The sequence below is a fragment of the Microplitis demolitor genome, chromosome 8 (assembly GCF_026212275.2).
Source record: "Microplitis demolitor isolate Queensland-Clemson2020A chromosome 8, iyMicDemo2.1a, whole genome shotgun sequence".
NCBI lineage: Eukaryota > Metazoa > Arthropoda > Insecta > Hymenoptera > Braconidae > Microplitis > Microplitis demolitor.
This window is the reverse complement of record NC_068552.1, coordinates 14,354,492-14,379,525: the sequence shown is the minus strand read 5'-3', so window position 1 is coordinate 14,379,525 and position 25,034 is coordinate 14,354,492. Positions and strand designations below refer to the sequence as shown.

The 25,034-nt window shown below is 28.3% G+C and overlaps 7 protein-coding genes across 9 annotated transcripts; 3 read left to right on the top strand and 4 right to left on the bottom strand.

The window, feature by feature from the left end:
- Positions 1-707: 707 nt before the first annotated feature.
- On the bottom strand, positions 708-1,100 carry LOC128668482 (uncharacterized). Its single transcript, XM_053741572.1, has one exon. The coding sequence runs from the start codon at positions 1,098-1,100 to the stop codon at positions 708-710; it is 393 nt and encodes a 130-aa protein (XP_053597547.1).
- Positions 1,101-1,258: 158 nt separating this feature from the next.
- LOC103573215 (dimethyladenosine transferase 2, mitochondrial) lies at positions 1,259-5,259 on the bottom strand. The gene is made up of 5 exons (XM_008552197.2): positions 5,132-5,259; positions 4,287-5,039; positions 2,394-2,701; positions 1,411-2,021; positions 1,259-1,334 (listed from the first exon to the last, which is right to left on the bottom strand). Exons 1-4 carry the CDS (start codon positions 5,153-5,155, stop codon positions 1,841-1,843), a joined length of 1,266 nt encoding a protein of 421 aa, XP_008550419.1. The 5' UTR covers positions 5,156-5,259; the 3' UTR covers positions 1,259-1,334; positions 1,411-1,840.
- On the top strand, positions 1,399-7,786 carry LOC103573216 (3'(2'),5'-bisphosphate nucleotidase 1). Of its 2 annotated transcripts, none has more exons than XM_053741473.1 (4): positions 1,399-1,464; positions 6,185-6,589; positions 7,087-7,306; positions 7,408-7,786. In XM_053741473.1, exons 2-4 carry the CDS (start codon positions 6,232-6,234, stop codon positions 7,745-7,747), a joined length of 918 nt encoding a protein of 305 aa, XP_053597448.1. In that variant the 5' UTR covers positions 1,399-1,464; positions 6,185-6,231; the 3' UTR covers positions 7,748-7,786. The 2 variants fall into 2 exon arrangements, with proteins under 2 accessions (XP_053597448.1, XP_008550420.1); XM_008552198.3 differs by lacking the exon at positions 1,399-1,464 and adding an exon at positions 5,962-6,059.
- A 178-nt stretch (positions 7,787-7,964) lies between these two features.
- LOC103573217 (signal recognition particle 14 kDa protein) lies at positions 7,965-10,003 on the bottom strand. The gene is made up of 4 exons (XM_008552199.1): positions 9,858-10,003; positions 9,699-9,771; positions 9,506-9,618; positions 7,965-8,152 (listed from the first exon to the last, which is right to left on the bottom strand). Exons 1-4 carry the CDS (start codon positions 9,879-9,881, stop codon positions 8,036-8,038), a joined length of 327 nt encoding a protein of 108 aa, XP_008550421.1. The 5' UTR covers positions 9,882-10,003; the 3' UTR covers positions 7,965-8,035.
- Positions 10,004-10,162: 159 nt separating this feature from the next.
- On the top strand, positions 10,163-11,475 carry LOC103573218 (uncharacterized). Of its 2 annotated transcripts, none has more exons than XM_008552202.3 (3): positions 10,163-10,294; positions 10,992-11,191; positions 11,302-11,475. In XM_008552202.3, exons 2-3 carry the CDS (start codon positions 11,008-11,010, stop codon positions 11,391-11,393), a joined length of 276 nt encoding a protein of 91 aa, XP_008550424.1. In that variant the 5' UTR covers positions 10,163-10,294; positions 10,992-11,007; the 3' UTR covers positions 11,394-11,475. The 2 variants fall into 2 exon arrangements, with proteins under 2 accessions (XP_008550424.1, XP_053597450.1); XM_053741475.1 differs by having other exon boundaries at positions 10,163-10,918.
- A 163-nt stretch (positions 11,476-11,638) lies between these two features.
- On the top strand, positions 11,639-13,684 carry LOC128667238 (uncharacterized protein C14orf119). The gene is made up of 2 exons (XM_053741474.1): positions 11,639-11,751; positions 12,138-13,684. Exon 2 carries the CDS (start codon positions 12,145-12,147, stop codon positions 12,499-12,501), a length of 357 nt encoding a protein of 118 aa, XP_053597449.1. The 5' UTR covers positions 11,639-11,751; positions 12,138-12,144; the 3' UTR covers positions 12,502-13,684.
- A 177-nt stretch (positions 13,685-13,861) lies between these two features.
- LOC103573219 (zinc finger FYVE domain-containing protein 26 homolog) lies at positions 13,862-24,806 on the bottom strand. Its single transcript, XM_008552203.3, has 4 exons — positions 23,864-24,806; positions 23,555-23,708; positions 21,384-23,450; positions 13,862-19,633 (listed from the first exon to the last, which is right to left on the bottom strand). Exons 1-4 carry the CDS (start codon positions 24,013-24,015, stop codon positions 14,123-14,125), a joined length of 7,884 nt encoding a protein of 2,627 aa, XP_008550425.1. The 5' UTR covers positions 24,016-24,806; the 3' UTR covers positions 13,862-14,122.
- Between the last annotated feature and the right edge of the window lie 228 nt (positions 24,807-25,034).

The window sequence follows — 25,034 nt, the reverse complement described above, 5'->3', positions numbered from 1 at the left end:
AAAATTAATGCTACGTAATCCGTATCGTACTTGTAAAAGTATCGTAGTGATTCGATGAGATTTATTGAATTGAATGATGGTCTTCTGTAAACTCGATCCACTGACGGAAGACTGGTTTTCCCTTCCTATTATTAGATTGCTGATGGAACTAAGACTCTCCAAATAAGTAAACACGTGAGATGAGTGACACTTATCTTATGAAGAAGATTTATATGATATATTATATTGCTCTTAATCTAGTTTTATAGACTCTAGACTAAATAATCTTCACTAAAAAGTACCAAGGTCAACTGGCGTAAAAAAAGTTGAAAGGATATTAATCAAATTAAACCGAGGTTAACGGTAAATCGAAAAAAGGACTTTTTTTTATTTATATTCATGTATAAAAAATAAATATTTACAAAACAAAGTCAAAGCCTGCTGGTGTTAAATTGTAACTAAAATTTTTATCGTTAATTTCAATTTTAATCTTTTTTTTCTTTTAAATTAAAATTAACGTATGATCATTATTAAAAATAATTAAATTTATATTTGAACGTCTTAAAGATACATGTCCTTGAACTTTCCAATCGACGATTCGAGCGTGTAAGTGATTGCGTAAAGATAATAAATTTGTCCATCTTATTTAATGTAAACACACAAATAAATATAGATAATTATTATTTAGTTTGATAAAATATACCAGAGTTATTGATAAATAAAAAATATTATAAAAGTTGTCGGCATATTCCATGAGCGGCCATACGTGAACCAGGCGCACAACGTCTTACTGGAGCCATTATCACTTGATAGACAACTGGAATAACTTCTTGACAGTTTATTTCATAATTTTCTTCATTGACAATCAGAGTTTCACTTCCATTACATGGTGGGCCAGATTTCAAAAGCTTGTGACATTCATTTTGGTACATAACAGAGCCTTCTTCGCAGGGATTTTCCAAACACTCGGCTGTAAACGCACCAGGACTGAAAGCTAAGTAATTTCCTGATGAACAAGGACCTCGGGTGTAGGGCTGGAAGCAACCGTCCAAAGGCGGGTAATAAAGATATCCTGATACGCATTCGCAAATATATTCTCCGTTATCCTCAATGATGGTCATGTTTACTGGGCACTTTTCTGATTGTTTTTCACTCTAATATATAAAGATTAAAATTTTAAATATCATGTCGGTATACTAGAGCTACATTTTATTATAAATAAATTTAAAATTTACTTACAGTTGTAGCAGGGGTACTGGTAATAACATTAATTGCAGATGTAGTAGTAGTTGCAGCGGTATTATCAATTTTAATTTTAATTTTCATTTGAATTTCATCACCGGGAAAAACGATATCTTGATTCAAAGAAAAATTAAAGAGAGAAATAAATACAACCACTTTTTTAATCATTATAGAGAAACAACTTCGTACAAACGTCTTGTTGATAATGTAAAAAATTAAAAAGTGATGCTCGGAAATCCCAAGGTATTGTATATATTTTTAGAAAGTCGTCATTAGCATTGAAAACCTTCAACGTATTATTTATTTTTATTTTTTTTGCTTGTTTTGAATACCATCAAATCCTTGAAACAAATATATAGCAGAGTGACTATGAAGAGTTAGATTAAATGTGAGTTTAAAGTTCACATATACATTTTATGGAGATAAAATAAAAAATATGAGTTATCTGTATGAGAAACTTTTAACTGAGTATAAATATAAATAAATTTATCCAACAGTTAATTGATCAACAATTGTGATTTAAAATATTTTTATAAACAATGCATATTTACATGACTTTTTTTTTAACAGTAGTTACAATAATTGAAATAATAATAGTGAAACGAAATTATAAATACTGTTACGTATCTTTTTCTAAATGAGGTTTTATAAATTCTAAAAATGAACTTGTTTCAAACTGAGGCCAAGATTTGACTATTTTAAATAACATAAATAACTGAAATGACGTCAACTCAGCAAATCTTGTGTGGATATTCAAATTATGTCTGATTAATTGTCGTCCACATCCAGGAATCCATTTTCTAAAATGAAAAATTTTTAATTTAAATTTAATATTTAATGAAATTTATAAATTTACTGCGTAATAATATAAAATTTATAATATATTTTAATTATCAAGTATTAAAATAAAAATAATTTATTGAATTTTTCTTCAAGCAGAGTTGCATGTCTACTTAAAACATCTCAATAATTTTTTTATTCAGCTTCAACTTTTCTCTATGACGACTTTACAATAGAAAACTACCAGTTTTAATTACAACACAAAGCGAATCAAAGAAAATTACTCGTCATTAAGTAGAGTTGAAGATGTAACTGTTTTAAGACTTAATAATTTCCTTGAAGAAAAAATATTAAAAATAAACCTGCAATGTCTGTCTTTAATTAACACTTACTCTAATGATGGAATAATACGTGAATCACGTCGCCTCAAATGTAATTTCAAAAAATACAAATATAGAACAGCGTCATGTTTAGTAAAACTATCTGAGATGAAATCTTTTTTAGCTTCCAATCTTATCACAGACATGTTTTCATTGTCTTCAAGATAATGAGTGTGATTCTGCCGTTTTGATTTTACAGCCATATTAAATGGGTAAAATGATTCTCTTGGTAATGACCCAAGAATTTTAAAATCAAAAAATGTTCGGAGAAATATGTTTTTTGCTTTGTGAAATGTGTGATCAGGAATATCTTCGAAGCCCTGCGAAATAAATTTTTAATTTATTACTTTAGTATTCGTACTTGACAAGTCTGATAATAATTAATAATTACAGTTTAAATGTATTGTTAATTTAATAAAATGTGTAGTTTTATACACAGAAAAAAACGACTTTTTGGCGCAAAAAAAATTTTGCATTATGAAATAAGAACAAAAATAAATTTTCTTAAGACTAGAAAAAGTTTCTTAAGGCCGGAAAAGGGTCTGAGATAAAAAAAACAGAGAATATTTTTGTAATTTTTTTTTCAGAGTACCTTCTTTACTAAAATTCGTAAAATTCGTGCCCTTTTTAAGCATCATTTCAAGAATATTCTGCTAAATTTTCATAAAAAAATATTGAAAAATAAGCCAGTGGTAGTGGGGAGAACCGAGTCATTTTAAAAAAAAGTCTCCATGCGGTAGGCAGGACAACTCATGACTGTTTCATCTGAAATCAAAAAACCAAAAAGATTTCTTGAGTTCATAATTTTATCTTGGATTTGAACAAAGGGATAAACAAAATATTCATTTTTGTGTTCTTGGTAACAGTGCAATCAAAAAATTCTGATTTTCACTAAAAATTGCTCCTTTTGTTTAATTAAAAAATAAGTAGTTATTGAAAAAAAAATCCTTCGTTCAAATCCAAGATATCCTTATATGCTAAAGAAGTCTTTTTGGTTTTTTTGATTTCAAATGCAGCAGTCATGAGTTATCCTGCCTACCGCATGGAGGTTTTTTTTAAAGTGACTCAGTTCTTCCCACTGCCACTGGCTTATTTTTCACTATTTTTTTGTAAAAATTTAGCAGAATATTCTTGAAATTATGCTTAAAAATGTCACAAATTTTAAGAATTTTAGTAAAGAAGGTACTCTCAAAAAAAAAAAAAATCACAAAAATATGCTCTTTTTTTGCATCTCCCCCCTAATGCGACATTGTTTCTCACCCCAAAAATTTTTTCTTATCCAATAAAATTTTTGCTTTCAATTCATGATGCAAAAAATATTTTCGGGACGAGTAAAATTTTTTGCACCGAGAAATTCTTTTTTTTGTGTACCTGCAGATACAAGTAACATACTTTTTTTGCCTGATAAATTGCGCGTCATTCAATTGCCTAATAATTATTTATAAAAATAACCCACATTATTAATTTATCTGCTACACATACACTTTGTTACTGTCGTAGCATTATTTAAAAATAGTTTTATAAAATTCAACTATATAAATAAATTAATAACGTATCCTATTTAAGCACAATGACCCCCTTTAGATTAAAATAAAGAAAAACTTTTTATCAAAATTAATCATGTAATCGAATTATAGAAATTCGACACTTTTTATGGACACTTAAGTTGGTGATATTTGAGCCTTATCAGTTTGCAAATTTTTCATCGGAAAATGAATAAAAATTTTTATTAAATTTCATAAGCATTAATGGAAATTAATTGGATTTTTCAAACAGGGAAATTAGCAATTAGAAAATTGGTAAAAAATTTCCTATAAATAATTATAAATTACAGATTAAAATTATAATCAACACATTTAAATTTAAATTATTATTATTAAAATATGTTAAAATCATCATAGTTACTTTAACAATTGATGGACGAGTAGCAATATATAAAATGACACGTCCAAAATCAGACAAATATCGCGTCAACATTGAATATTGTAAGTAATTTAAAAATTGGCCATTAGATACTGCTCCAATAATTTGCATCGAAGGTTCTTCATGCCATTCTTTCTTTTCAATTCCCTCAAAAATTTTTTGCATATTCGTACTCCCTGATTTCAAATCTATTACTTCAATATACTGTAAATTTAAAATATTGTGGTGCCGTACCTCCACTCGACTGCCATATTTTTTTACAAGGGGATCGAGGTACCAATCAAACTTACGAAGTCTCTCATATAAATAAACTCGAGATACATCATTTCTAAGTAATTCTTCAGTTAAAAATCCAGGACCAGGATTTATCTCCAACACAGGTATATTTGATTTTACATCATTTACAATCATTGATGAAAACTCTTTAGCGGTATTTTTATTTAATAAATGTAGTGATTGAGGAACCCGTAGTCTTCTTAAACATTCTCGCGGAATGTGATTCAAATCAACATCACCTGTATCACTCAGTACCTGGATAACCTTTTTATTGACTGTAGTTTTTTCGTTTAATGTAATTTCACCTGAATCGTCATTTTTATTAACATCTAAATCTGAATCACTGTAACAAGGTAGTTTTTGCGTTTGTGATATTTTTGGGTAAACGTCAACGTTAAATAAACCAACTTCAGTTTCTGATGGCTGTTTTATTCGTGTAACAAACATTCGGAAGATCATCTGAAAAATAATAACAGGAAATACTTTCAATAAAAACTTAAATAAACAGACAAAATACAGCATAGTAAAATATTTTATATAAATAAACTTACATTAGTTCTACTCTTCACTGACATTTTATTATAACTTTTATTTATTATTATTTATATAATATATATAATATTCACCAAACATGTGCAAAAATTTTAAATTAATTGTTGACACTCTACATTTCATTTACAGAAATTCCTTTTACCGATCAAATATTACAAAAAAAAAATCACCATCCTGAAGCTAGCAGACAATTTAAAATTTTTTTAATTTTTCGTTCAGTGAATTAATTACAAAAAAAAAAAAAACTAAACATACGCGCATGTAGAAAAATTAAAAAAGCTACAGGTGCAATTTTTCAAATAATTTTTTTACAATTTATCGTTTTTAAAATAATTCAAAAATTATTAGATGTCAGCCAACTTCAGGGTCATAAAAAATTATGAGTGTGAATGTAGCAGACATCAAACAAATTTGAAATAAAAAAAAATAGAGTAAATAATTAATAAAATAAAATTTTTAAAAAATGGGCATTTAAAAAATTTTAAAATAATATAAGTGCATAATAATATAATAAGTGCATTTTTTAAAATATAATTTTTTAAATTATTTATTCTATTTATTTATACTTTTTAATTTGTCTGACGTCTGCTATATTCACACTCCTTAAAAAATTAATAATTCGGTCACATGATTTCAAAATGGCGGTTATTTAAAATGTCTAATGATATCATTTTTTTATTCTTAAATTTATTAAAGTACATTTCTATTATTTAATATTATATATTGTTACAACAATATCCTAATTATAAATGGTTATTGTACGTACAGAAATTAGATAAATTATTATCTGAATATTTTTAAATTAAATAAAACTGATTAATATTTTTACCGCCTTTTTTAAAAGTAGTCTGTCACTCATAAATTCTTCATACTGGTTTTGATGCTTATTTATAAAATAAAAAAAAAACTAATTCAATTAAGATTAAGGTAAATAATAAAATTAATATATTCACTTTCTTTAATTAATTAATTACTTGTCATTATCATTATATGTTACACAATGACAATAAATTGAAATTATTAAATAGTAATTATATTTTTTTATATTACAGATAGACCAATTATTTAATATTAATATTAAAATATATACAAATTAAAAATGGCACAGTGTCATCCACTGATGACCCGTCTGGTCGCTTCATCAGTAGTAGCAGCAACGCAAGCAGGAAAAATAATTCGTGATATATTTACACAAGGAGATTTAAATATTGTTGATAAAGGAGTTAATGATTTGCAAACAGAAGCTGATCGTTCTGCCCAAAATTGTATTATAGAATCATTGAGTAGACAATTTCCAGATATAACTATTATTGGAGAAGAGGGAACATCCAGATGTGAAGTCCCATCAGATTGGATTGTTACCGATTTAGATCAAGATGTATTGAAGGTTAAACTTCCTGATTATCTTGAAAATGTTTCTCCAAAAGACGTGTGTGTATGGGTTGATCCACTTGATGGTAAAATAATAATTATTATTTATTTGTTAAATGTTATAACATTGTCTCCTAGATTGATGAGTCTATTAATAATTTTTACTAGTATTTTAATTTATAATTTAATTTGTGACATACTTTTTATTCCTCAATTTTGGCCACACTCCCCTGATTAAGAACAATTATTTGAAATAATGCGAAACAATATGAAATGATTTAAAATAATTTGAATCGACTAATGTATAGATATACACTTAGCATGAATTGAATCATTTTTTAAAATCAGAGTCTGCTGTAGACGTATAATAATACTGCATTTTATGACTTAGGGCCAGTTTATCAAACAGGGTTTAAATTATTATTGCTGTATATATTATTTATGTATCGATATACTGGCAGTATTGATTTAAAGTCGGATAAAAATAAACCCCGGTTTGAAAAACTGGCCCTTAGGAAATGTATCCAATTGTGATTACAGCCAATTACTCCTTTTATTTTATGAGCAATTAAAAATATTACAGGTACTTCTGAATTCACTCAAGGATTAGTGGACCACATTACAGTATTAGTTGGTGTCGCAGTAGGAAAAAAAGCTGTGGGAGGTGTAATTCATCAACCTTATTATAAAGACGTTCAAAAATCATCACTAGGTCGTACTCTGTGGGGTATTGATAAAGTTGGAATCGGTGGGTTCAAACCAATCCCACCACCAGCTGGGAAGAAAATAATTACAACTACACGGTATTGGAATTAAATTAATCACATATATATATTTATTAATATCAATTAATAAATGAGTTATTAAATTTTGTACTTATAATTTCTAAAATTGTAATCATTAGGTCGCATTCCAATAAAACTGTTCAAGCAGCACTGGATGCTATAGAACCTGATGAAGTCATAAGAGTAGGAGGAGCTGGTCATAAAGTAATGCTTTTATTAGAAGGCAAAGCAAATGCCTACGTATTTGCAAGCCCTGGATGTAAAAGATGGGATACTTGTGCTCCAGAAGCGGTGCTACATGCCGCAGGAGGAGCTCTTACTGATCTATATGGTGATAATTATCCGTATGACGCTGATACTGAACATCCTAATACTAAAGGAGTACTGGCTACAGCACCCGGTGAACAGCATTCGTGGTATCTATCACGTATTCCTGATCAAGTTAAACAAGAATTGTAGTTTTTATTTTTATTAAAAATCACAACGCATTTAATTTAATTGAAATTAATTTTTCTTTTCCTATAATTGTTTTCTGATAAAAATTAACACGTGGTTTCTCTATTAGAAGATAGAAAATTTAAATTATAATACATGAAAGATAATTTTACGATTCAAGTGCAAAATTGACGCGATTAAATATAATACCTATGTACGAAATAATTATTAGACATAAATCTATTACCATAAATTGCATTTAATTATTGAATTAAAAAAAAAAAAAAATTATATAAATAAATATTAATTTGATTAGTGAGCTTTAGGCTTTGCACTTTTCACTTTTTTTAATTTTTTCAGTCCATTTATATTTGCTTTTAATAGATTCCAGTATGCCTGCTGGAATTTATTTACATCCTTGGAATGAATCTAAAATAAATACAAATTTTTTAATTATTTATTAAGTATGTTTATGATGTATGAAATATGTAAGATAACTTTCAGCTAACTTAAATTTACTTAAAGATGGGAACGTTTTTCGCGCAATGAAAAAAATAAATTGAAAAGTAAAAAAATCTACTGGATGACTAGATTTCTTAAATGTTTCGCATATAGATGCTGGTATGTCAGCCGAAAATCTTGGGCCACCTTCAAGCTCCGGAACTACCCCCTAAGTAGTCAAATTACATAAATTTTTGTTCATTTTCGTTACACAAAAAACGTTCTAATCTTCAGGTACATTAATTTAAAAAAGTTACGATTAAGCAAATTAATTATTTTTCTAGATGAATTAAAAACAAGTAAGGTAGAAGTACCGTTTTGGCCAATTTTTGACATTTCAAAAATTTAAATAAAATAATTTGTAAAAAGTGTGACATAATTTTTCAAATTTATACAAAGGTACATTTATCACACCGTTAAAATAGAAATGTTATTAGGATCTTTACGTTAACTGACAATTGACAATTTTCGAATTTTTTTTTTTCAACTAATTAATTACAAAAGCATAAAAACTAAAAATATGCACATGTAGAAAATTAAAAAAACTACAAGTGCTATTTTTTCAAATACTTTTTTTTCTTTTATAATTTATCATTTAAAATAAATTCAAAAATTATTAAACGTCGACTAAGTTCAGTATCATAATTTTATTAAATACTTTTCCATGAATTAAAATAAAGTATTAAATGTCCCAAAATAGAGCACTGATCATAAACAATACTGTTACCCTTCACCATCAACAATTTTTAAATAAAAATTTAATTAATTTTTCATTACTCTGAAGTCTAATGATTTTTGGGTATTTTAGAAACGATAAATTATAAAAAAATATATTTCAAATAATTTCACCTATAGCTTTTTTAATTTTCTACATATGCATAAGGTAAAAGACCTAGTACCCTATATCTAAATCTAGTAAAATTTAGTAAATATAGACATACAAATACATGACTGATCGGGTACTGGGCCTTTTATCTTATTTTTAGATGATATTAGAATTAGTTGACGTCTAATAATTTCTGGATTTTTTTAAAAATGATAAATTTGAAAAAGAAAATATTTTAAAAAATTGCGCATATAGTTTTTAAAATTTTCTACAACTACATATTTTTAGTTTTTTTATCTTTATCAAATTGTGCTAAAAAAAATTCGAAAATTGTTAATTGTCTGCTAACTTCAGGATCATAATTTTTGAACGACGATTTTAAATGAATCCAATAATTAAAATTACTAGAGAAAATCATCCTAGTAAATAATCAATAAATAAATTATTGAACTTACAACAGTAGAAATTTTTTTCGAGTGTAATTTAGCTCTTACTAAACAGAGATACTCTGTTGGTTTCGGTAAAGCAGGATTGCCTTCTCTAGGTTCTGGTTTATTATGTCCATCGACTGAAATAATATTTATATTTAATTACTAATAACATATAAGTAAATTAAATTATCAATAGAGAATAGAAATTAATATTTACATCTTTTAATAGTCAGAGCTACTGAACCTGACAGCCGTGACTTTTCAAATAACCTAGTGAGTTCACTCAAAAACTATAAAATACAGAATCATAATTAGTTATTAAATATATGTAAATATATTTATCATTTATTATAAACATTTAAAATATTTATTTTACCACATCATTTTCTAATAAAACCATTTCGGTAACATATGCCTCGACTTAATGTCGAGCATGTGCAAAAATTATTAATTTAAATAATTTACAATTTAATATTTTATATTTTAAATTTCAGGTTATGTTCAAAGTGACAACGACGACAACGTAATTACAGCAAACGAAAAATATTTAACTACAGCCACCTGTCTTAAAATATTAAAACTTTTTTTTACTTACCAACAATCGACACTAAAAAATATCAAAATTTCTTTAGGAGTGAATGTAGCAGATATTAAACAAATTTAAAGTTATAAAAATTTTTTTTTTTAAATTTAATTATTGCAGTCTTAACTGTATATAACTTTCATTTTCTACAGTTTTTATTCTTTACATATTTTCATTACATAATCTTTAGGTTACGTTGCAAGCAATTTTTAAGGTCCTATTTTTCTTGGGTAAATATTTTTCATATATTTCTAAACAAACTACTCTAAACTTTTTCGGACTATGTGTTTCTTTGGCCATCTTTTTCCTTTTTCTATTCTATATATCTCACTGATTTAGCTGTCTATTTCCATTTCTTTTTCCATACTTCTTTGCAATCACTGAGTGTTCTTAGTGGGGAAGAATTGCAGACAGGTGGCAGTCTGGCGGCTATATGGACCGAATCCCACAGATCAATGCATTATATCAACTTGTGAAAAATAAATCATTTCTACTCTGTAGGATTCGAACCTGAGCCTGGCCAGTACTTGCGCTCGGAGACAAGAGTGTTATCCACTCGACCACAAGTACTGGTAATTTAAAGTTATAAAAAAACGAATTAAACAATCAAAAATATAAAAATGAAAGAGATGCACCTACGGATTTTGTAATTCTACAAATGCACATTTTTTAAATTTTATTCAATTTAAATTTAATTCACTTATTTCAAAATTTAAAAAATTGACAACTATCAGCTACATTCACACTCATCAACATTTCCGGATCCGAGCATGAGCACGAGGGTTCAAGAAAAAAAAAAGACCTACTAGTCGATGTTTATTCAAATAAAATAATTTTGAATATTTATTTAAATTGTAAAAAGTTAATCTAACTATTACTTTTTATTTAAATAATATAATTATAGCCGGGTTTTTATAATTATTTTAGTTGAAGTAAAATAACAATGGATACAGGTATCAAAGTTAAAATAACTAGTAACAATGAGTGTTTATTTGATAAATCAATTGACAGTTCAAATAATAAAAATAACAAAATAAGTAATTTAGCTGAAAACTTGAAAGTGATGCAACAACAAGTCAATGACTTCATGACAACTTTAATTGAATCTCAACAGGTATCCAGCAAAGGTGAATGAACCCACTCGTTGCATAAATAAATTCAATAATATATTTTTAAATTTTTATTACAATATAATTTATTTATTACTAATAATTTTATATTAACTGAACAATTGTAGATGAATGTCCTGAAGTATCCAGTGAAGACGAAGATTCAGATGATGATAATGATGGAGATACGATAGATACTAAAAAATGTAAATTGAAATAAAATTATAGACCGGTTTTAATAAGCGCACCGTTATCTATACTTGTTTTAAAAAAAAAAATAAATTGACAGTTGAGAAAACGAGTACCTGAAGAGTCCTTTATCAATTCCTGACCTTTTTGTCTCGATTCCTACGCATTATTATATTCCTGGAATAAAGATAAACCTACTGTTAGTACACATATATAAATATATATACAAACACACTTGTTTATATTGATACCGATACGGTTTAGGTGTGTGGCGACACATACTGTAATCATCTGTGATGTCAAGACAGCTGTAATCCTGGTAAATAAAGCAACGGAACGTCAGTATTTATATCAACATTCCCATAAGATAATTATATTTTTATAAACTGGTAATGTATTTTACTTATTAACATTTTAATCATTAATCTTATCATTGTGAATATAATTCTTTTAATCGATATCTTATATCATAAGTACTATAACCTCATATATATGTAATAAGAATAAGTATTATATATTTTTTTTATATTTTAAATGATAGTGAAAGCAGCAGCCAATTTATAGTTTTTAAAATTTTGAAATAATTAAATTTAATACTGATGGGGAATAAATTTTGATAGTTTTTTTATAAAAATAAAAAAGCTGGATGTCTGTTACTTTCAGTATCATTATTTGAAATAGTATTGCAAGATCAATCGTCTTTATTATTAAATATGTTTGTTAGTTAGTCGTGTAATGTAATTGAATAATTGAATTTAAAATGGTTAATTTATAGATGAAAAATGACATCGACGTTGTCAAATCAAGCTCAGTTGAGATACATGGTAGAGTGGTTCCAAGAGTGGTCTGAAATGCAGCGTGGAGATTTTTTAAATATTCTTATTGAACGATGTGGGCCAGCTGATTTAGTAAACGGACTGGTGCCTGGTATCGAAGGACTGGGTTGCAATAAAGATGAACCTACAAGACCACCAAGTTTATTTCAATGCCGTGTAAAACTTTTCCAAGAGTGGAGCCAAAATTGGTCTCAGCAGGAGAAAGACAGTCTACTGGGTTCCATAAAAAATATTGACGCTAAATTCGCTGAAAAATATGAACGAAGACTGATTACTGGCAAATCTGATGAAGAAGAATCGTAGATTTTACTTTAAGCTTTTTAATTTTATCAGATTTATTAATATTTTTTTATAATCATTTTTAGATGTCATTTATTTTTGAATACTTACATAGAAGTTGGGCTCTACTTACATTTAATATTTTAATTAATTTAAAAAATTAAAGCCTTATTATTATAAGTAAGTGTGTAAATCAGTCTTGATCAAAAGAAACCATTCAAAATTATTAGAAACGATTCAATTTTACTGCTATATAGATATACATTCAACATTGTATGTACAAAGTTGATCGTTTTGTTTAATCAAGGATATGATAAAACCAAAGTTCGTTTTCTTAATTTATTTATTCAGTGTACGTTTCGTTGGTATCATTCCAACATCATCAGGAATCCATAAGAACGATATACATTATTATTTAAAATTATCAATCATGAACTATATATAAGTAAATTTCAGTTTTTTAAAAATAATCATTGAATCAATATATATAAATTCCAATTAAAAACTATAATTAAAATATGTTTAATACTTTGAACAATAAGTCAACACAAAGTCATTGGATTTTCTATTGCTGACTACTTCATTCATAAGTTTATTATACATACATTCAGTCTCCATTTATTTTTCAAATGTGTTTTTATAATACACGCGATAACTTTAAATAATAATATATATCGATACCAATGGAATGTCGTAGACTGAATAAATAAATTACGAACATGTAATTTTGGTCTTCATCACCGTATTTACACACTTACTTATAATTCATTTATTTATTTAATTCAGTTTCCAGAAGATTTATCTAAACCAGAACGACAGTATCAAAATACTAGTGACTTAGATTGAAAATATTAATGACAGAAGACACACTTTTAAAAATTGTATTAAATATGAATCGAAGAAAAAAAAGTAGAGCCCCACTTGTGTATAAAAACCTTATTTTGTTTAGAAAATTTAGTTGATGTTTTTATTATTTGCGCTGATAGTTTTTAAAAACTAACATCTAGTCTGCTGTCGTGTCACGTTATAATAAAAAAATATTTACATTCCATCTATTTATAATTATAAACATTCCATATGTACATATCATCATTGATTGTAATATCGACTGGCAGATGCATACATCTATATATATAATTTCATAAATTAACAGTAAGATTTAAAAGTACGTAGGAAAATATATTTTAAACAGCAAAAAATATATTAGTTTGGGTATATATTTACCATTATTATAAAATATACGTAATATAATAGTAATGATTTTATGGAATATATTTATCTACAATGACAATACATTTTCTAAATCTAATTTTTTAATATAGATATAAAGTACATGTATACATATATTTATATATTACTATAAATATAAATATTGTATGTGTATTTTATTAGTACACGTGTTAAATATCACAGCTTTTTAAAGTATAATCAGTTCAATGTGCCGTTTTTTTTTAACTCACTTATGTACAAAAGTCAACACAAAAATAGTTAAATTTAAATTTCTTTCTCAATTGTTACTTAAATAATTTCATAACAAATAAAAATAAAGCATTGCTAAATCGCAAATCTGTGTCAATATTTACATTCAAATAATTATAATTACAATTGTAATTGCAAACTTTTTTTTCTTTAGTTTAATCAACAGTTAATTGGGTTGATTATGTTGAAGCCACTTGGTACAAATTGATTTAATGGCAGACTGACCAAGACTATCAGCTTCTTTTAATATTCTTCGGATGTCTTGTGCTCTTGAATGTTTAACAGCTAAAAGATAAGCAGCTTTAAGTTGTTTACTCTCAATGTAACATCCAATTTTTAATTCAATATCCGTAATCAATCTTATGAGAGAATCAATTTGATCTTTAGGAGCTGGATTTGTTTCAGTTCGCGAACGATCTAGTAAAAATTTAATACAATTAACTAACACGCGATCTGATATTGTATTGGAATTCGGTGATCCAGAACTACGGCAGCATTTAATCAACTGTTCAATAGAACTTATTTTTTTGTCTTGTGCCAGTATATGTCCAACTAGTGAATATACTTTTTGATGATGAAGATTGTAATCTTGCATTACCCGGAAAGCGATACCAAAACCTTCTTCAACATTACGTCCGCATAAAATAGACAGTACTGCTAAATGCGTTCTTTCTTGTTGATTACCAAAAAGTGTCGGTGCATTTCTTGGTTGCAGACCCTCACTGTCCATAAATGAAAGCTTGCTGAGAAATTCATTAACAGATCTTCCTTCTTTTTCACAAACTCCCAAAAATTTTGCTATCTCCATTTGCCGCGAAATAGTATTTATATGTTTATCTATTTCCGTTGGCTCCATTTCCATTGTAAGACTAGTTTGCCCACTAAAAGACGAGCCGACACTTTTTCTTCGTCGTCTGTTAAAAATTTCATCTTTTTCACTCTGTAACTCAGCTTCTAAATGTCTCTGTGCGTCTATTAGAAAATGATTTCTCATACAAATATCTGCATAACTGCTTGCGTCCATTACGTAGAAACGTATACAAGTCATTGCAGCTCTGACGTAATCTTTCATAAATAATTGAAGCTGATAAAGTGTATTGAATAATTGTTTTTTTTCTAAATTATGACACGTAAATAATAAGTACTTTTTCCATGATAGAAGACTTGGATCTTTTAATTTAATTGCTGTGCATAAATTTTTAACAATTCCATTTTTAAGGCAACCCAAAAAGACAACGTTAAAAAATAATTCGGGCTCTATTTCATTCTCTAGTATGTAAGATAAACATTTATCTAATTCTCTGTAACGAACAAAAAATTCTAAAATAGAATTATAGCTGCCGTACATCAACAAGTAATATAAACTTTCTTGATATCGAAAATTGCTGGTGGTTGAGCTTAGCTTGGACACCGTATACTGGCCATAAGATATAGCTTTTAAATTATTCAAAGTGTTCAATATTTCTTGAGCCATTGAACTTTTGGAAGGTGTTTGATGTAAAGAATACTGATCTGTGGAATTAGATACTTCGAGAATTTGTAAAATTTCTCCTAGTAAAGGCGGGTCTTTTATTGGACGATTTTTCAACCCTGTTCTTGTTCTTGTATCTTTTTTTTCTGAATCCCTATCACTTTTTGTTCCTTCTCCAGTGTCTGATGAGTAAGAAAGCAGGACCCAATCTTCCGGTACATAATCATCTTGATGAACTTTATCTAAACAGTGTGAAAATTTCTCACGTGCTTTCTCATAGTATCCAACTTTAAGACAGGCCTTTCCCCAAGCTGCCCACACACCTTGAGTATCCAAACCAGACTTGGTACTGACATTCAACGCCAGTCTCCATTGTTCCTTTTCAGTCAATAAGTCTCTCAACCGCCGCAATGTATGATCATTTAGATCATCTTGTGGAATCAATGAAAGGCAATCAGATGAAACGAGAATGCTGATAAGATCAACTTGAGACAAAAATCTATCGCAATCAGTCAAGCCGGTATTAAGTCCCAGCTTAGCGCACTTAACTTTAGCAGCCAATAATAGTGATCTTATCATTTTAATGATTAAACTATGATCTATTTCTGGATTAACTCGCCCTCTTTTGTCAGGATACAATGATTTCTTCATCTCATCACAACGATCAAGAAGAAAAGTTGCGTATGTTTTGTGATCAGAGTGTAAATTTAATATCGCTAAGCACAGCGGAATATTTGGCGCGTATTCAAAACAAAATTCTTCTCTCAATGTTCGATTGTGAGCCTCTTGAAGTGACAGTCTCCAACAATCAAATGTCTCGCTGCTGGGTGTTGATGATGCACCTTGTGCTTGCATTGCAGTTTGTCGCTTACAGTCATTGCATACACGTACAAGAACTGAATCCGCGTATCCTGTAACTCGTATTCGTTGACCTGAACAGGTTGCACAAACAACTCTACCACATCTTCTGCAATGATGCCTTCGATTAAACATAGAAAAAATAATAGTTCTGCAACAGCTACATTCACGTGCTTTATCATCTGGAATCCATTCTTCTCTTGTTGGTATATTTACAGGCATAAGAAATTCTCCACTTTGGCTTAATGAATTTTCTTTAGACTTGCTGTTGTCATTGTCACGATGTACAGCCACACGAAAGTCTAAAGATTTTTGGGCATAAAATCTAATAATACAATCAAACTCTTCACGTTCAATACCACTAGACACAAAATTATCCGAGCATGTTTTTAAAATTTTTTGTAAATTATCAAATTTACAATTCATAAGTAATTGTTCGAACATAACAAGTGGTTCATTTATTAAATGAATATAAAGTGGCCTGTCTCGTAAGTCTAATTGATCTAAAATTTCAACTCCCAATAAACTCCGTTGATATTTTTTACGTTCGACAGTTGAGTTGTCTAATAAATATTTGATTATAAATTTTAATGAATTTATTGATTCTAATTTATCAATAATACCATTGCATAATTTAATTGACAAACTCGCTGGTAATGCAGCCAATAATTTACGCGCATGTTTAAAATAATCTTTTTCATTTTTTAATAATCCCATAAAAAGTTCTTGCGAAACTAAACACTGGATTTCAGATGATGGTGTTTGATATTCCATCCACTCTAAACAGAGTTCATACTGATTTGCATCAATAAGTGACTTAACTATTCGCGTTGGATCTGTTTTTTCCGTACGATAAACTACATTATACCAATTAACTTCATCAAGATTGTCATCCAATTTGCAATAAATCAACATCTTATCAAAGACAAGAACTCTACAAAGAATTTCGCTTATCTCAGACCTGCAGTGAGCTGGAAGATCATCAATATCTGCGTGATTTAAAACGTGACGTAGTGCTTCTTCACACACACGAACAGGCCACGTCTTAACTTTGGACAAAACAACTTGAGCTAACACGTGTACGTCTCTTATCTGATAGAGATATTGTAAGATTTTATTGTAAGTCAGATTAAACTTATTACTGATAATTAAACACGTTATTATTTTATCTCTCAAGCTTTGTAACTCGGCATTAATCATCATCAATGAGTCTGGAAGTGCGTCAAGTATCGTAAGACATTTTTTAAATTCACCGCTTCTTAAAATAACTTGGAAGTAATCCCACAGTTCAATTGTTGATGAGCAATTCTGTAGACCAGCGACCGTCGAGTTTTCTTCATAAAGAACTTTTAAAGTTTGCGCCCAAGGTGATTTAAATAAATTCTCCAATACCACAGTACGGTCCAGATTATCACAGTTGCTGTCACGTATTGTTGGACTTTCTTCATGGATTCTTTGAATGAGATAAGATAGGAGCCAACAATGTCCTTCTAAGTATTGAAGTAAATTCGGTTTAATAATTCTGCTTCTCCAAACTGATGAATTATTTTTATCTTGTTTATCTATTTCACTGTAATCAATTATTGGTTTTTCATCACTGTACTTTAATTGAACGCCGTAAAAATATTTGAATGATTCATACTCAATACTTTTATCAATGCTTAAATATTTATCTATAATTGTTTTAGAGCCTTCGGTATTTATCGTAAGATCTTCGTATTTTTTAACAAGTTTTGGAAGACAAATTACACTTTCACTGTCACAATTAATATAATTATTTAGATAGTCATGAACGGATGTATTGATATCTTCATTTAGGCTTTCTGGATGATAAATTTTAATTATAGGAGATCTTTTATACTCATTTATCATTGAAAATATCACACGGGGATCTTGTTGCAAGTCTAAATCTTGCCAAGCTGGTTCATTAAGTTCTTCTGGATATTCAAAACCCAATGACTCATCATCACTGAGTGATTGTCCGAGTAATTTTAATCTTAATGTAAAAAGACTGACGAAACCAAGATCACCTATTTCGTAACCGATTGTACTCAATGATATTGCGTGTCTAAGATCACTGACTGGTGGATCTTTACTCCAAATTTCTAAGATCGCGTGAAGCATCATCAGGTTCCAGATGTTGAGGAAAAATGCCAGAGTATGATCACCAAAAGATAAATAACTCAAGTCCAAATTAGCTAAGCTTTGAGTTTTTTTAAGAATTTTAATAATACTTTCATTGTCTGACAAACTTTTAAAACCTGTTTCAAAAATATTTGATGAATCATAAGCTGAGCTTTTAAGCGTTTCGATAAGTTCTGATAAAATATCAATAATACACTGATTAGGATCATGGATATCGTCGTTAATAAATTTTTCAACAGTTTCATATTTATTTAAAACAATAATTCCCCATCTACTATTTTTTATCTCATGGTTATCAATATTATCACCGCACATTAACTTCGGACAGCAGTTAATTAAAATACAGTAAGCCAGATTAACTTGTAATTGATTAGCGACAATCTCCAGTGTTTCTAAATCAACGTCCAAATCAAATATTTGGTAACCAATATAAGAGTCGAGTGAATTTTCTAACAGAGATGGTTTCATTCCAACTACATTTATTTCTTTGAAAGGTGGAGCAATCGATCTAATCAATTCCAAGTGAGCATTCAATCGATGTAAATATGGTTCCCCATTACTACAAACTGACAAAATATTTTGTAAATCATTTTTAAATTTATCCTCTTCGTTTTTATCTTTTATAAAGTCTATAAGCTTCGTTTTATTTTCAAAAATAATAAGTTTACGTGATAAATTTGACCAGTAGTCATTTTGTTCTCGGTATTCTTTGACCGAAAATGGAATTTTCGCATCACAAAGAATATCAATAATCGGTGTGCCTTTACTTTCATGAAACAGCTGATAAATTGTTTCAAAAAATTCGTAGTAACGTGTATTGATAAGTTTTTTATTTGACTTTAAATGTTTAATTGCTATTTCAGCAAGATTTTCTGATGTCTGACTGTCTTGGCCGATAGTCAACGCTAAATCAAGTGTGACTAGCGTCATTATATCTTTGGCATTATTAGAATCAGAACTTAACATAATATTAGACTCTTGCGATGCTAAAAATGTCTCGACTTGACTTGTCATACGTGTTGCTTGGATACCATCTTTAGCTGCTTGACGGATAAAATCAAGGGTGGAATGTTTAGTGTCCATTTTAATTTCATTTTTTGATGGTATAGTTGTCAATTGTTTTGAAATATCTTGTCTGAATGTACGCATTGCTTGTGAAAATGAAATTTCACCTGCCAAATTACTGTCTTCCATATTGAAAGTCTGTAAAAAAGAAGAAAATAAATAAATAAAATAAAATATAGTAATTATGGAATTATTCTGCATTTTTTTATTAATCTATGGATTTATTATTAATAACATCGAAACCTTATGGATACCCGATTATACAGTTGCGATAAGTCGATTATTTATCAATAATTAATAAATAATTATCAAATTTTTATTAATTATTAAAATTACTAGGCTAATGTTGAAGATCATACAACATTTGTTTTATCATTGGGTAAATTAAATGACGAAGATTTAAATGAAATGATTAAACCAGAAGATTTGGTTCATTTTCCATCAATAAATAATAATATTAAATATAACGCATTGCATTTGAATGCTGAACGTTACAATAAACGAGCTGTTGCTAAACAGCAGAAAAATTTTCAACATTTACTAGAAATATCTAAAAGAGCTAAAGAAAATAATTTAATTGAATTTAAATCATTGAAAAAATTCAACGAGGTTACTTGCATATAATAATTATAGTAATTGGTGTTATATAAATATTGTATTATCATTTATTTTTAATTGTTTATTATAATTTAAAGTCTAAAGATTCAAGGGGATTAAGAGAACTCGAAAGATCTGCGACTGAGTTATCAGATTACGGAAAAGATTATCAAGAAGAAAAAATTAATGATACATTTGTTATCGCGAGGTCAACCAATGATAGTTACAGTGAGAAAAAATATGAATCATCAATTGGTGAAGACATAGAAAAAGAAGAAGAAGATTATGATTACGAAAGTTTAAAAGCTGAATATGATCAACAAATAATTAATTCTTTTTATAAAAATGAAACTTTTAATTTTACTGATGATGGCCAACCGGAAGATACACCTAAAGAATTTGTAAAAGAATTGGTTATAATTAAAAAACCGCGAAATTGTACGCAAGCAGAGTTAACTAAGTTTGGATTTAACTCTTTTGAATGTTTGATGTTTGATTATCAGCACGCGGTGAAAAATAAAACTGACATAAAACTTATGTTAATGAGAACATGGATGGTTATAAGAATATGGTTTTTTATATACATTTGTATAGCGATACCTTGTTGGTGTCAAACAGGTACTAATATTTCAAATAATAATTTATTTGTTATTAAGGCCATGCTCAGACGGTGTCCCCCCCACTTTTTAAAAAATTTCAATGGCTTTCAACTGTTATAACTGTACTAAAATTATATTAATTAATTAAACAAAAATTAAAACCTTAATTGAAAAAAGCAGAACGTAGTCGTAATTTCGCTAAGATATAGATTTAAAAAAAAATTACTTACAGTTGATATCAATTGGAAGCTGAACGAAATTTGATAAATAAATTTCAGTAAAATTTTCATGTCAATTTTATAATTCAAATTTTTAAATTTTATAGGCTAAAATTTATTCAACAAATTTCATTTAACTCCTGATTGATATCAATTGCATGTAATTTTTTTTAAATTCTCGAAATTTTTTAAAAACTGGAGGGGTACTGTCTAAGAATGCCCTTAAATATCTTTTAAAAAAATTTAATTAAATTAGGTTGGTGCTGCTGTTGTTTTCGGTGTGATTTTTGTTTCCCTGCCCGAAGAATTCAAAAAGTAAGAGATTATTATGCTCGCAATCCACCTGGAAAATTTGTTGAAAAACCACTAGCTGATCCAGAACATCCGTTGATTTATGAGCCAACAAAAGCCGAGAAAAAAGCTTACCGCAATTTAGGAAAAGCATTGAAGAAACTATAAAGTTATTAAATTTACCTTAATCACACGTTGAGCTTCAGTTAAATTATCTTTCCACAAGCATCTCAATACCAGAGTTTCCTTAGAGGCCAGCATGTAACTAAGAGTAAACTCTTTAACTTGTTTTGAGCTTTTTTCATTCGATGTATCTTCACTTTGAGATGATATATTTTTTACACGTCTGCGACGTTTATTATTTTCATTGAAAGTATTCCCGACTGAACCACTTTCAGAACTAACATCAATGTCTGAACGTAAGTCTACTTCATCAGACGAACTATCATCAAATTTATATAAATGTGAAGTTATTTGTTGATGAGCAATTGAATTTATTTTATTTTTAACAGTCAAAAAATTTTTTTTCTCCACTTGAATGTCTGGCAGTCCTTGTCTTTTTAAAAATTCCGTGGTTGTTAATAACTCTAGCCGCCAAGATGCATCACTGAGATATTTTTTCATAGACGATATTCTATTATCTAGTTCTTCTAAGTCTGAATACGTCTTTGAATCATTCTTCAATCTCGTGTACTCGTTATCAATTACAAAAATACAGCGTTTAAGATAATGCAGTGTCTCTCGTATGGCATACTTGTTGCAGATAAATCCAGTTTGATAATGACATGAATTTTTATAAGACGATAACGGAGGTTCATCATAAATATCATCATCATCATCAACCTCATCTTCGTCATCGTTGTCACAATCCGATGTATTTTCGACACTCGTTAAGTCTTCATAGCGTATAAATAACATGGTAAAAATATTTTCCAATACTTCTAATCGTAATTTTAACGGACTAAGATTATTAATATGCATTTCCATACAATTATAATGATCAATTATTGTTTCAAATTCAGTATTATAATTATTACAAAGTGTTATAGCTTTGAGCGCGCTTAGCATTGAATAGTAAGCTTGATAAGTTATTTTAGAATCCACCGAATCTTTTAGTAAAGGATACACATCATCAAATAATTTATTATGTATATCCGGTACATACATTTTTATAGTAGACAGAACTGATGATGATTGAAGATAACGAAAAATTTGTTTAATATTATAATTTTTATGAGTTAAAAGTGATTTCTTATTGTGTTCAAAAAAATCATTACGACATTTGATGATCCACTCTAGAGCATCCAGGTGATTTTCAAGAATACTTTCGAATTTAATCATAAATGGATCCTTTGAATCTTTAAATTTACAATTTTTAATAATAAATCTCAGAGATTCGGACATGAAATTATTTTTTTTCCACATTTCGTTGTTTGATGAAGTCTGATTTGTATTCAAACAACTATCGATACACTTAAATAGTAACGGTATCCAAAGATTATTTAATGCACAGTTATTTAGTAATCTTTCAACTTTATCCAAGTGATTATTTATCGTTAATATATAACATATTTCTAAAATATCTGATAACCAGTGAGTTTTATTTCTTAATACTCTTATGAATATTTCATTGGCATTTAATGATACCGCTGATGATTCATCTTTAGCATCAAAAATAGCTGAGCATATTTTAATAACATTATCTAAATTATTAGGACTCTTGTTGCGTGCATAATTTTCATCGCAAAATGTATGCCACATTTTGAAATATTTAAAATCTTTCCGTGAAAATAATGACAATTCGATGTCTTTAAATTTACAAGTTTTAATCAACATCGGCCATAGCCAAAGCTTAAGCTCTTCCTCTTTTGATTCCGTGATATCAAACTTTGATAAAATAGACAACAGAGTTCCCAAATCATTGTGGTTTATAAAGTTTATATTTTTTTGACAATTTATTACTCCATTGTTTATTTTATTATTGTTTGTTGAACCAGAAAAATTTTTAGCTCTATGTAAAATTTCTTTAATGACTTTGATATAAATATCTTGAAGTGCTGAATCTGTTGTGGCAAAAGACGGTGACCAAATACAAAGTAATTGATCTATTATCCATTGCACCAATGCTGGTTTGTCCCACAAATGTTTTTCTAAAAACTTTAAACTACGTTCAGTAATCTGCGGAGAAATTTCATCAGATTCTTCTTTTGTTATTGTTTGTGCTATCGAATCATAAAGCTTGAACAATTCCTAGATAGATAAAATAAATAAATAAATTTAAAAAATTCTACTACGCAACTAAAAGTCTAACCAACGTCCAATAAATAATAAAATTTAAATATTGTTATTTATACCTGCTCAATTGTTTCAGGTACATTATTATCAATTAAATGTAATGCATTTTCAAGCTGTAATAAATTTAATTGACCTTCTCCAACGTCATTGTTGGTCAACATTGCCAATAGTTTGTAAATAATCCATGAAGTTTCCTTGGTATACTCGTAACAACTGAAAGTAAATACGCATGCAATAGTTATGATTCACTTGGTGATAATAAAATATGTATATGCATATATATATACATATGAATATGATCTCATTTTATTAAAGAGTTACTATATTAGCTTAGAGTTATTATGTATTATTATATTATTATTATTTACCCTATTGATCTACATAATTCAACTGCTGCGCCATTACTATCATTTGAGGATTTAAAATTGTTTATATTTTTTTTATGGAAGACATATGCAGTATACCATAGTCTTGATACAATAAAATCTTGTAATTTTGTTAAATTTACGTTTGTTGACATTATTACTTATCATTCCACGGAACATATCACTGCTAGCAGTAACTCTTGCCACGTTCTAGCACACGTTTTATTATTGTTATTAAATACGTTTACACTTAACATATAAAACGGAGTTTTGTGAGAGATACACGCGTTTGTTTGGCTTGTTAAACACTGACTGGCGCTCACGTGCGTGCAATAAAATAATACTACGTAATGCGTAATGTGTATATATAAAATATGTTGATAATAATTAAAAAAAAAATAAGTATGGATGTAGTGTTATCTCAAATTACAATATACCACATATAAACACAAATCATGATGCACGTGTCTGAAGATTTTTAACATTTTGAGCTCTGTAATGGTGACGCGCGCGCCTTACTACGATTAAAAAACTAACTCCAAAAAGAAAGAACTTACTCATGATTTATGTGTGAATTATAACCGCGAATTATTTAATTTGGATAACATTCATATATGTATATTAGTGTTTAAAAAGAAAGTTTTTTTTCCTTTGCTCGCAAAAGTTGGTTTTAAAGGAAATGACACCGAACCTCTTTCTTAGACCCAGAAAAAATAAATGCGACTATCTTTGTTGCGCTCGTAGAATAAATTAGATTTTTTAAATAATTTTTTTCGGAGACGAATTAGAATTTTTGACAATACGAAATTTATAGTTCTCGTAAGGTTTTAGAAAACGCTAAAGACTCATGATACTGAAGTTAGCCGACGTCTAATAATTTTTGAATTTTTTTTTAAAGTAGCCAATCATAAAAAAAAAATATTTGAAAAAATTGCACTTATAGTTTTTTTAATTTTCTACATGGGTATTTTTTTGTAATTTATTTGTTGAAAAGAAAAATCAAAAAATTTTTAATTCCGTTAACTTCTGGATCGTAAAGACTTTCTATTTAAGGTTTCCAGTCTTTGTTCGTGAATTAAATTGAATTGAAAATCGGTTGACGTTATGATACTGAAGTTTGCCGACGACTGCTAATTTTTGAATTTTTTAAAAAAATGATAAATTATGAAAAGAA